The following is a 14,297-nucleotide window of genomic DNA, read 5'->3' on the forward strand; positions in this document are numbered from 1 at the left end:
GGACAACCCGTATATACAGTTGTAGAGGCCAGACTACGGTCGACTGACATGTATGCCATATTTTGTCTCACACAACTGCGCGGCCTTAGTACGACTATTTCGCCAGGCCCCTTAGTGCAGAATACGGCCAATACAGCATTTATTTTTCTGCGTATTCCTGAACATAAAAAAAAAAAATATATATCACGTTGTGTATTTCCCCCTCGTAACTCAGATTAGTAGGTAATTTCCCTTCTTCCTATATAAGGCAAAACCCATCAACCTTCCCCAGGGAGCAGGATACAGCAGTAATCGCCCCGTTATCAGGCAGATAAGGCCTGGACCTTCCTTATCGTTACAATAGCAGCTTTAGCTCTTAAACGCCTCGCCGGTGATAGCCCCGGGGGCCAGAGGTGTCGCCCTATCAGCTCTAAAAGGCTGCACTGATTAGATACAAAATGGCCCCCGCTGGTGGGTTAGTCCCGGCTGCGGCCCGGTCTGGATTCAGATTTGTCCATGTCCCTTCTAAGTTATGTCAGGAAGAGTATCGCTGCAGGACAAAGGGCATCCTAGGCTATAAACGCCATAAATGATTAACCGTTTCCTTTTCTAAGGACTGTCCCTGGAATTTCCTACGTGACGTAGGGGGCGGTTTTAGGGTTATGTTCTTCTCATCGGTAACCTGTCCTCTCAATCTGTACTGGAGCCAATCCTGGTAATGACGAAAAGGAAGATCGGCTTATACCACAGCCACCATACACTGACCTCTATCAATAAGTGGGGCACAGTGCCTCCCAAATTACCAGGGTATAATGTGGGCTAAATGCAAGTGGGTCCCCGCTGATCCCTCTCACCCAGTCTCGAGAGGGACCACCTGACCAACTGCGTTGCAGTAAAGCAGTAGGCCACGTTTTTCCCTATAAGGCTACTGATTGGCTGAGAGAGAGACCAGCGAGCCTCATTTAAATATAACCCATGTTATGTCTGCTCTTCAGGGATTTTACGGAGGCCATTAAAGAGGTTGCTGTTGTGCCCATTCATACAGATGCCCATATTTAAAGGAGGTATATATGATGATTAATCAAAATATAATATTCAGCTACCCATTAAAATGAAATAAGATTAAGTTCAGGTTTGCTGTCCCTTTAAGATACAGCAGCCTTAAAACTTCAACTCCCAGGATTCTTTGCTGGCTAAACCCTCATGGCACATATAACGATACATTGTTATTGCACCATTAGACATAAAAGGGTTAAAAAGGGCTATTATTTTAAATGGGTGGAGTTACCCACAGAACTAGCCTAAAAATATGTGGCAGCTTGACAAGTTGCTATGAATAACGTATGTTCTCAAGGGAACCCCCCACTCCATGGAACGTCTTTATATAACCAAAACAGAACCGATCCTGTCCACTCCTCTACCTCATTTGCATACTAGTGCCACTGGCTGGAACAGCAGTACATAGGAAGTTCCTGAGGAGAGGGCACTCGTGATTTCGGGCACGGATGGGGTCACTCACCTCTATAATGTCTGCGTTAGTCCGACTCTCGTGGGGTTCGTTGTATTCTGTGTATTTCAGCAGCACCTTGTCCATGTCGGTGCTGGCATACTGGAACAGTTTGTTTGAGTGATTGAAGATGATAAGAGCGATCTCACAGTCACACAGGACGCTGAGCTCATAGGCCTTCTTCATGAGGCCGAATTTACGCTTTGTGAACGTCACCTGTGGAGGAAGATGAGGTGTTAGAAGTGTCAATGGTCACGCCATGCTCCCTCCCATGAAATTGTACAACCATATAACTACTATAATACTGCCCCCTATGTACAAGTATATAACTACTATAATACTGCCCCTATATACAAGAATATAACTACTATAATACTGCCCCCTATGTACAAGTATATAACTACTATAATACTGCCCCTATATACAAGAATATAACTACTATAATACTGCTCCTATATACAAGAATATAACTACTATAATACTGCCCCTATATACAAGAATATAACTACTATAATACTGCTCCTATATACAAGAATATAACTACTATAATACTGCCCCTATATACAAGAATATAACTACTATAATACTTCCCCCTATATACAAGAATATAACTACTATAATACTGCCCCTATATACAAGAATATAACTACTATAATACTGCCCCCTATATACAAGAATATAACTACTATAATACTGCCCCTATATACAAGAATATAACTACTATAATACTGCCCCCTATATACAAGAATATAACTACTATAATACTGCCCCCTATGTACAAGAATATAACTACTATAATACTGCCCCTATATACAAGAATATAACTACTATAATACTGCCTCCTATATACAAGAATATAACTACTATAATACTGCCTCCTATATACAAGAATATAACTACTATAATACTGCTCCCTATATACAAGAATATAACTACTATAATACTGCCTCCTATATACAAGAATATAACTACTATAATACTGCCCCTATATACAAGAATATAACTACTATAATACTGCCCCCTATATACAAGAATATAACTACTATAATACTGCCCCTATATACAAGAATATAACTACTATAATACTGCTCCTATATACAAGAATATAACTACTATAATACTGCTCCCTATATACAAGAATATAACTACTATAATACTGCCCTCTATATACAAGAATATAACTACTATAATACTGCCCCCTATATACAAGAATATAACTACTATAATACTGCCCCCTATATACAAGAATATAATTACTATAAAACTGCCCCTATATACAAGAATATAACTACTATAATACTGCCCCCTATATACAAGAATATAACTACTATAATACTGCCCCCTATATACAAGTATATAACTACTATAATACTGCTCCTATATATAAGAATATAACTACTATAATACTGCTCCCTGTATACAAGAATATTACTATAATACTGCCCCTATATACAAGAATATAACTACTATAATACTGCTCCTATATACAAGAATATAACTACTATAATACTGCACCCTCTATGCAAGAATATAACTACTATTATACTGCTCCCTATATACAAGAATATAACTACTATAATACTGCCCCTATATACAAGAATATAACTACTATAATACTGCTCCTATATGCAAGAATATAACTGCTATAATACTGCTCCTATATATAAGAATATAACTACTATAATATTCCTCCTATATACAAGACTATAACTACTATAATACTGCCCCTATATACAAGAATATAACTACTATAATACTGCCCCCTATATACAAGACTATAACTACTATAATACTGCCCCCTATATACAAGAATATAACTACTATAATACTGCCCCCTATGTACAAGAATATAACTACTATAATACTGCTCCTATATACAAGAATATAACTACTATAATACTGCCCCCTATATACAAGAATATAACTACTATAATACTGCTCCTATATACAAGAATATAACTACTATAATACTGCCCCCTATATACAAGAATATAACTACTATAATACTGCCCTTATATACAAGAATATAACTACTATAATACTGCTCCTATATACAAGAATATAACTACTATAATACTGCCCCCTATATACAAGAATATAACTACTATAATACTGCCCCCTATATACAAGAATATAACTACTATAATACTGCCCCCTATATACAAGAATATAACTACTATAATACTGCCCTTATATACAAGAATATAACTACTATAATACTGCTCCTATATACAAGAATATAACTACTATAATACTGCCCCCTATATACAAGAATATAACTACTATAATACTGCCCCCTATATACAAGACTATAACTACTATAATACTGCCCCCTATGTACTAGAACATGTTTTCTATAACAATAGCACCTGTGGGCTCCAGCCATTATCTTGCAGATCTGAAAATAGTGTGCTGATCTCCTCTGCACAGGACATGAAGTAAAAGATGTAAGCAATGTACATGGATTAAGCTTGCAGCACGCGTTGCTCTGTTGGTAGATTAATTATGTCTGATTGGAGAGGAAAAATAATTGAATCCCTATATACGGAGTCCTCTGCTTTTCGGCCTGATGCGATGTGTGATAAGTCATTAAACATTCCTCCTCACACCTGAAATCCCCATCTCCCCGTCCTGCATTTGATAACCCCGCTCGCTCATACCGGCTGTGCGCTTAGTGCCGGTTTAATTAGGCTAAACCGCTTCTATCTCACTTTCTGCCTCTAATAATGGAGATCCTGGATTATACACCCTGATCATGAAATGAATGTTATGTGAAGAGGTGGTTATAGAAATATACCCGAATATTCGCCCAATAGGCAGACGTGATTATTGAGATGGCACTTGGGTACGACACATCAGCGCTGTACTCTCATTACAATGCAATAAAACGCCATAAACCAGAGGGGTAAATCCAAGAAAACATAATGGGAACCACTCTACTCCATCAAAGCAGAAGACCTGTAAGGGGTTGCACTGGACTTTTACTTTTCTCTGTAATAGAACATTAGCGCCACCTAGTTATTCATTTCTATAAAAATTTTAAAAGGAGTTTCCAAATCTTACAAGACTTCTCTACTCCACCCATATTAGACAAACAGAGGCTAAAGAACTTGAGATATGGGGTGTTGTATGCAGGGTACTTATTTCGGAAAGGGACCTATACTAGGACTAATAGAAAGGGAGACAGGTAGTCACCAGTGAATTTGACAAAGATAGATATTATCTAGTGTAAGAAAGGGGACTACACAGTCCAACACAGCAATGATCCAACATACAGAAGCTTTCAGCTCTTTTTTTTTTCGGGACCCCTGTGAGTTCTACTTAAGCGAAGCTCCAGTCAAATTTTTGGGGTTTTGGGTGGAGGTGCACTTTAAGTAACCAGAGGCCCTGCTGGTGATGCCGGTCTTTCGTAAGAAGTCCATAGACTATATCGGACGGGAGTTACTATTATGTAAGTACCAAGGACTAAGGACTTCCGCCTTGACTTATAGGACAAGACAACATGAGTTGACCTATTTTAGCTTGCCAGGTACTGAAGAAAGCGAGCAGCGCGCTCGCCATGGTCTATGCGATGCAGGGTTTGACATGAACAGAATTCCACGGTCACGTGCGTGCTCACGAGGAACATGCCCTATAATTCATCCTTCACCCGACTCTTATGTGATGTGACAGTTGCCAGGGTAACATTGCGAACGTCTTGCGGAAACACAAGCACCTCACAATCTGCCTACAAACAAAAAAACAGCCATATGTACAGCGCGACGGAGGAGATGTGTGAACCTACAAAGCTCCACCGTTCTATGGAGACCTCAGTCAGGGGTACTCGGAAAAGTCAACCAGAATCGAAGATGGTTTATGATAAAGCGATGGCCTTAAAGGGCAACTCCATCCATAAAATGTTTGGACATGCAGGAGTTCAGCGCTGCGGTAGAGGGAATCCTCACCCAGAACCAGGTCTTTATATACTTAATGACGCTGGGAGGATCCACGGGGTGCAAATATGAGGGGACTCCAGAAGGGTCAGACAAAAATATTTTCTATTTTGGAGCCAACCAGAAAAGATCACATGACAGGAAGGAGGTAGGTGGGCGGGGCTTCTTCTGGCATCTCAGACTCCCAAATGAATAATTATAACGGGAAACTGCTGTACCCAAGATGCTTTACTTTATGGCACCACATACAAACTATCCAAACGCGTGAGAGAAGGGAAGTGACAACTTGAAACGGTGCTCAAAACTGCCATTTTGGGGGAGGGGGGTTAAACCGACTTAATATGGGTATCTTCCAACCTGGAAGACCTTCTTGCACAGATCTAACGGATTATCCGGAGGCGCTGCTAATCGGACACATGCCAAAGAGTCAAATAATTAGTTACCTCAATTTGGATCTGAACAGTTGAAATGCTCTCTGAAAAAGGGACGACGGGCGGCTGGCTGGATATTTGCCCCCTGCCCCTTCACACCTAACCACGTCAGACACACAGCTTTCCCATGTCAGTCAGTATCGGAATCCATCACTTGTCAGATACCCATTATCTGAGGGACTTTCCAGCGTCTGGAGATAATCTGAAGGCAGGAGCCGGTCTGACTGTGCTCACAGCGGGCCCCGGGAGAAAGTCGCCTGATCCAGACCCATGTCTGGACTCGCACGTGCCCTACACGTAATACAGCCGCACTAGGTCTCCACCTTACTGTGAGGCCATCGACGTCCAGTTCTATCACAGGCAGGAAAAGACCACTTATTTTTGGGCTAAATGTCCTTTCGTGGTTAGGGAAATTTTTTGACTTATTGTTGAGCACGGTTATTGATAGAAAAAAATTGGACCATTCATTGGCAATTTTTGGGTCGATCTTTGGCTTTACATGTATTGTATATGAGTCACCGGCCGCAGCTCCACAGGACAGGGTCCCCCAACACTGGATGTGACCTCAGTGGAATGTCTCCCCCCCCCCCCCCCCACACGTGATGGACCCTGCATTCCCTTGTGGTCTCCTTGCCAGCTGCCCTGGAGCCGTCACCCTCTCATCACTCCGCTCTCAGGCACGCAGGAAACCAGATGTCTCTGGGGTCCCTCTAAGGGATCTTATGATCACACCCAGAGGTCGCACCACCGGTCTGCCATGTATAATTACCACCAACCTATTCTGCTATAATATTCTAGAGGAACTACAGATCCTCCCATACAACAAGGATTACATGATTGGGGTTGTAGTGCTGCGTGGTTTTCATAGGCTTTAGAAACGTTGGCTTAGAAAGACGTTATCTCATAGGCTTAGATACAGAGGCTCAGCAGTATAGTGATCGCACATTACAGACTTCAATACATCAGCTCAGCAGACAGTATCAAACCTGACAGGCTTAGATACACCGGCTCAGCAGACAGTATCACACCTGACAGGCTTAGATACACCGGCTCAGCAGACAGTATCACACCTGACAGGCTTAGATACACCGGCTCAGCAGACAGTATCACACCTGACAGACTTAGATACATCGGCTCAGCAGACAGTATCACACATGATATGATTAGATACACCGGCTCAGCAGTATAGTACCACGCATGAAAGACTTAGATACACCAGCACAGAAGACCGTATCACACCTGATAGGATTAGATATACAAGATCAGCAGACTATCACACAAGATAGGCTTAGATACACCAGCTCAGCAGACAGTATCACACATGACAGGCTTGGATATAGCAACTCAGACAGTATCACACATGATACGGTTAGATACACCAGGTCAGCAGTATAGTACCACACATGATAAGCCTAGATACACCAGCTAAGCAGACAGTATGATACAAGAGACTTAGATACACCGGCTAGGCAGAACAAGGCAAATACCCCGAGATCCACTATATACAGACTTCTATAAGGAGGTGAGAGGACAAGTAATAACAGTGAAGCGGAGCAGGATGAGGAGAGGGTAATTATCGGAGACGGCGCTGAGTGTCGTAGACGGCACATTTGGTGGTGACCGCGCCAAAACATGAGGGGAAAATGCTCAATATATGAATATGTGACTATATAAAGTGCAGGGTCAGGGGAGGATTTTTAGACTTCCTTCATAGACCGGCTCTGAGCATTTCCTCTTCCTTCCTGCCATCACACGGGCGGCAGCGCACACCGCTGTACCCCAGACAGTGCCCCCGTCACATTGGCACCTCTGTAATTCACCTTATCTGATAACGATATCCAGGCCTGAGCTAATTAATGTCTCTCTGCCATACAATCTCCTCACTTCTCCAGGAAAGGGGGGGGGGGGGGCTGGGAAAAAGCCTCCGCCATGCTGAGCCGCTTATCAGGGGGGATTAGTGAATTATATTAACACTTCATAGTACAAGGCCCTCGTATACTCTCTTGTGAGGAAGTATCAACGTGGGGGGGGCGCGAAAAACACCCAAGATGTACCTCAGGAAAGCCGTTACAACTTGACATGAATCCTATTAGGCCGGGTTCACATTGTGCGTGTTTCTTGCATTTTTTTTATTTATTTTTTTTTATTTAATACTTGCCCGTTTTTAGAAAGTATTTTACCCGTAATGTGGTTTCTAACTTAATGGCCACAGGCTTGCGACGGAATCGGTTTGCAAAATCGTGCCGGTATTTAAAAGGTGTTTTTAAAGGTGCTTTAAAATTTTTGCTATTTTTGAAAAAAAATTATTTTAATAATCATCAATTTATTCAGCTATTTTAGCTTTTTCTTTTTTTCGCTTTTTACCTTTTTAGTTTATTATAATTTAACCTGACCAATGGGGGGGGGGGGTTATGCCCACATCACTTTTTTTGTCTTCATTTTACGTATCTGCTGGGAAAAGCTGCCGATGTGCAGTATACACAAAAACGGAGGCTGTAACGGATACCAACAATGGCGTCCGTCATCATAGGCTATAAAGGATACGTCATGAAAAGGAGTCATAAGAATTCACGACGTATCCGCTTTACCCACTCATCACCCATAGGATACCGTGTAAAAAAAAAAGTATATATTTCATGTAAACTTTTTTTTACTTGACTCCGCGGGATGCAATAGCTTAGTCTATTACACGATTTCATATTTTTTTTAATTTTTCTTGTGGCATACTAACGTATGCCGGCCAGACGGAGGTCGAAAGGACATTTTTTTGGCCTCTTTCTGACAATGGAGCCCTGTGGACACATTTAGCGTGTACGCTGGGAGCTTTCCCGATACTCGCTAAACGTAGACCAAAAAAATTCCCAGATGACTTGTGAAATATGATTTGCATTGCGCCACTTGGATTTTTCTTGGACGATGGTGAACCGTAAAACGTTAAGGACCCAAATATTTTTCGAAGCAGGAACAATGAGCGTCCTGACCAATTGCGCAGGTTTTCATTTTTAGCACCATAGATGTAACAATTATCGTTAATGATCGTACAATCGTAGGGATCGCTAGTGATCATCGTTACATCTATGGCCGGCTTTAGATATGGGCCAGGTGGGCAGTCAAAAAATGATGGATGCCGTTAGCATCTAGTAACACGGAGACATGCCACTCTTTCAGCCTTCCTAACACTGCACCCTCCTTCCCTATGAGAACACGAGATTAGGTTAAAGAAGCCGAGATTTGGTTATTTTAGTGACATTAAAACCCAAAAACAATGTTTTTGTTGTTTGTTTTTTTTTTAGAAAGAAGAAGCACAAGACGAAACAATGAATGAAAGGAGACTCCAAGAAACCGGCCGAGGAGTGGCAGGAAGTTGTATTTCCTGGTCAAGTAGATAGATTCTCCCACGCTTCCTGGCATCTGTGTGTGACAAGGAGCATCACGGTCACATGACCCCGACTTTCCGAAATCTCTGCTGAAGCTTCGACTGCGCCCCCGGACAAAAGCCGACAGGTTAAAATGCGCTGAGTGGGAGAAGCGTCCATTTTTCCTACTGGAATTGCGGGGATCCAAGGCGATTAAAAAAAAAAAAAAAACGGCGTTGCCGAGGCGTGAGGTATAAAGTGCCTCGTGCCCCAGTAATGTTACTGATGCTAATTTAGAAGACACTGGCTCATGACTCGGAGATGCCAGTGGTTCCAAATAAAGAAATAGTTGCGGGTCACTCTCTGGTATCGGAGGGGGGCACTTTGAGAGTTAACTCCTTCTTTGCCTGGCTGCGGAAATAAAATGCCGGGTCCCGGAATCTGGCGGTGTCATTAATGAGGCGGCACGCGAGCATTCACACTGACATCACGCCATAGAGAAACAACAGCTGCTCGCCGCCTCATTTTGCCATCAGTGCTGTGATCACAGAGCTGGAAAATACAGTTGCCAATCGTCTCTCTGTTGAAGTCAGAGGGCAGTATAATTTGGTTTTCCGCCGCAGCGAGGAGCAGGGGGATCATGGGACGGGGAAGTAGCTCCGGGCTGCGTTTATTGAAGCCGACAATATAAAAAGCCTTGTAATGGCGGGAACTCTTTACTGCCCCCTATTACAGATATAATGCGGATGTTATAATTTACTTCTATAATGCTATGACTACAGGCGATTAAAGGGAAACTGTCAGCAGGGTAGACTACGACATCTGTGCAATTTCCTATTAAAAGGGAAGTTAGAGGGCACAATTGTACCCGCTATAAGCCCCCCAAAGTTCCAATTAGAAGGCTAGAAGAAGCAAAGCCCGCCTCCACATAGAAAGAGGGAGGAGTCAGGGTTACAGGGAAGTGTATCATGTGACCATCTCAGTTCTGTTGACTGGCTCAAAAATCTGACATGGGGGACAAGTTAATTTTCAGCCGTGGCGTCCCACAGTTTAATATTAGTAAAAGGGGGTCCTACACTTTCACAAAACACGGGACGGCTTTGTTAAATACACCCCATCATGATTCTGCCTCTCCATGCAAATTGAGGGGTGTAGAGCGGGAAGTATTAACCCCGTGTAAACTGTGGTCATGACCATAGAGCTTTAAAATCTCTTTGTGAAAAGGTAGGCTAAAGGGATGTACGGAAAATACTTGATCAGTTCAAGCATTACTCAGCAGGGGGCGACAATGAGAACACGAAAGCTCCTCCCAGTCTAAAAAGCATATGAAAATTGTGCTCAATCCTGAGGCATGATGGGAATAAAATTGAGATTTCTTTACGTGATAAAGGAGACATTTTTAATGGGGTATTGTCCTTCACAATCCAGACTACAAATAAGAAATGTGCCGTCAAGAATATATTTTTGATTTCCAAAAAACGTAAGAGACCTGTCCCCTCTCCCGACATGTCTTTTTATAGTATATAATTGTATTACCCAAGAAATATAAATTCCAGAGCATCTTTAATTACAACTCTACGTTGTGCCGTTCCTCTGTTATTCCTCCTAGAAATGTATGAATAAATTAACAACTGGGTGTTATACAGACTGACACTGTCCAATCAGTGCTGACAGAGTGAGACTGTGTAGCGACACGCCCCATTTGGCAAGGGTAATCGTAACACCCAGCTGTCAATTGATTTAGCAATTTCTAGGAGGATCAACAGAGGAATGACCATGCAGAGTTCAAAGACAATATGTTCCAGAATGCTTACTTCATGGGGAATACAAATATTTACTAAAATAGACATGTCAGGAGACGTGACCGGTCCTTTTTAACGGGGCCGGTGCATTGACTTATTCACTGCAAGAGATGAAAGCCGCTCTCTGATTGGCTGTTAAGGTTCCAGTTTCACAGTCCCGTTATTTTTGGTAGAAATGAGCTCTGTAGACCACGGCTTGTCATGAGACTAGTCAGCTATAACAGGGGGGCAGGCATCGTGTCTCACAGCCACAGGCACAATGAGAACGAGTTCAGCGTTAATAGCTAAGCAGCGGTGACAAGGACAACTGCCGGGGGCTTTTATCTTTCCAAAACAATTGTATACATTGTACACTATGTGGGCGGCTGCATTGTATCGCGGTTCACTCACGGAGACTTTCATGTGCAATTTAAAAAAATTCAATAGGGACTTAACCCCCCCGCCCTGTCATCTGCTGACCCCTCGTTTTTGACCGTTTCTCCTGCCCGCTCCTGGCTTCTCTGGGTTTCCTCTGTAGTGGTTACTTCCTGTTACGGCCCTGGTGATTGTGACCAGACAGGAAGTCACTTGTGAGTGATGAAGGTGACAAACACGGCAGTGTGCTGTCCGCTCGTCACCGGTGGCGAGGATTTTTACAGTCACATCGGGACTTTCCGACAGGTCACATAGGGTTCATTGGGACGACTATGGGCATCATTCTTCAACAAAGTATAAGCGGGCACCGGGAACCTTCTATCTACACTCCCCGGTCATGTCTTGAATGGAGCATGTACGTGTATGGCGAGGTCATTTCGACTTTGAAAGGTCAACCACCAACTTATCTTCATGCCTAGGTTTAGGGCTCTTTACTGTCCTTGCCTTATAATCTAAAGCGGACCATAGATTAAAGATTCTGCCATTAATCTCTTGTCAATGGTTAATAGAAACCCCCCTCAACTTACCCCAAGATATGCCATGGGGAGGCAGGTATGTCTATACAACCCTATTGCGATCACATTGTAATATGGAGCGCAGACCTGGATTTCACCACAGACTATAATTATGAATGCAAAGTTTTCTATGGTATAATTACTGAAAATCACCATGTATGGCTGTGTAGTCTGGACCGCCCCCTTACTGCAATTTGACAGCTGTGAGGGGGCGGTCCAGACTACACAGCCAGACTGTGGTGCAGTAACCAGAAGGTATTCTACTTCAACTCTGACCAGGAAATGGGACCGGAGGAGACAAACGAAGCTCAAATGACCGCATATTGCAAATCTGTTTAGGATTCTAATTTAGCAATTTTTAAAGAAAACCTCCCTTTTCATTTTAACTTGGCTTCCTGGCGCTCAGGCTGACCCTGTACTAAAGTATTCTGTTTGCTGGACGTTAACTGTGTTGCTCAACATACCTGAATGTCAGCCAGTGTATTCTGTGACATCAAACAAACAAATAGCCGGAACAGAACATATGGCGGGATAATTACTTCTTGTAAACAGAATATGGACGTTTATTCTTTGGAGTAACATAATGCGGGACATCTTGAACCCATTGTAGTCTCGGGGCAAACAATCTCTACTCCTATGGTTTGTCTTTTTAACCCTGCCGTTCCTAAATCTGCCCCGTGAGCATTTTACAGGACAGTGTTTTAATGGACTGTTTAACCATTTCAAAGCAACAGAAATCACCATTTACCAGGCATGCTTTCTACAATATTCAACTTTAAACTATAATCTTGTACATATGGGCAATAGTTGTCATATCCTTGTACATAGGGGGCAGTATTATAGTAGTTATATTCTTGTATATAGGAGGCAGCGTTATAGTAGTTATATTCTTGTATATAGGGGCAGTATTATAGTAGTTATATTCTTGTATATAGGAGCAGTATTATAGTAGTTATATTCTTGTATATAGGAGCAGTATTATAGTAGTTATATTCTTGTATATAGGGGGCAGTATTATAGTAGTTATATTCTTGTATATAGGAGCAGTATTATAGTAGTTATATTATTGTATATAGGAGCAGTATTATAGTAGTTATATTCTTGTATATAGGGGGCAGTATTATAGTAGTTATATTCTTGTATATAGGGGGCAGTATTATAGTAGTTATATTCTTGTATATAGGGAGCAGTATTATAGTAGTTATATTCTTGTATATAGGGGGCCGTATTATAGTAGTTATATTCTTGTATATAGGGGGCAGTATTATAGTAGTTATATTCTTGTATATAGGGGCAGTATTATAGTAGTTATATTCTTGTATATAGGGGGCAGTATTATAGTAGTTCTATTCTTGTATATAGGGGGCAGTATTACAGTAGTTCTATTCTTGTATACAGGGGCAGTATTATAGTAGTTATATTCTTGTATATAGGGAGCAGTATTATAGTAGTTATATTCTTGTATATAGGAGCAGTATTATAGTAGTTATATTCTTGTATATAGGGGCAGTATTATAGTAGTTATATTCTTGTATACAGGGAGCAGTATTATAGTAGTTATATTCTTGTATAGAGGGGGCAGTATTATAGTAGTTATATTCTTGTATATAGGAGCAGTATTATAGTAGTTATATTCTTGTATATAGAGAGCAGTATTATAGTAATTAGATTCTTGTATACAGGGGCAGTATTATAGTAGTTGTATTCTTGTATATAGGGGGCAGTATTACAGTAGTTCTATTCTTGTATATAGTAGTAGTATTACAGTAGTTCTATTCTTGTATATAGGAGCAGTATTATAGTAGTTGTATTCTTGTATATAGGGGCAGTATTACAGTAGTTATATTCTTGTATATAGTAGCAGTATTATAGTAGTTCTATTCATGTATAAAGGGAGCAGTATTATAGTAGTTATATTCTTGTACATAGGGGGCAGTATTATAGTAGTTATATTCTTGTACATAGGGGGCAGTATTATAGTAGTTATATTCTTGTATATAGGGGGCAGTATTATAGTAGTTATATTCTTGTATATAGGGGCAGTATTATAGTAGTTATATTCTTGTATATAGGGGGCAGTATTATAGTAGTTATATTCTTGTATATAGGGGCAGTATTATAGTAGTTATATTCTTGTATATAGGAGCAGTATTATAGTAGATATATTCTTGTATATAGGGGGCAGTATTATAGTAGTTATATTCTTGTATATAGGGGGCAGTATTATAGTAGTTATATTCTTGTATATAGGGGACAGTATTATACTAGTTATATTCTTGTATATAGGGAGCAGTATTATAGTAGTTATATTCTTGTATATAGGAGCAGTATTTTAGTAGTTATATTCTTGTATATAGGGGG

At 41.1% G+C, this 14,297-nt stretch overlaps 1 protein-coding gene across 7 annotated transcripts in view; it reads right to left on the reverse strand.

The window, feature by feature from the left end:
• MEF2D (myocyte enhancer factor 2D) overlaps window positions 1-14,297 on the reverse strand; it is a 139,609-nt gene that overhangs the window by 31,711 nt on the left and 93,601 nt on the right. For all 7 annotated transcript variants that reach the window (XM_075843532.1, XM_075843535.1, XM_075843529.1 and 4 more), the window contains one exon: window positions 1,499-1,702. In XM_075843532.1, coding sequence (XP_075699647.1) covers window positions 1,499-1,702 — 204 coding nt within the window. The remainder of the gene's footprint in view (window positions 1-1,498; window positions 1,703-14,297) is intronic.

Source organism: Rhinoderma darwinii, chromosome 12 (genome assembly GCF_050947455.1).
Source record: "Rhinoderma darwinii isolate aRhiDar2 chromosome 12, aRhiDar2.hap1, whole genome shotgun sequence".
Classification (NCBI taxonomy): Eukaryota; Metazoa; Chordata; class Amphibia; order Anura; family Rhinodermatidae; genus Rhinoderma; species Rhinoderma darwinii.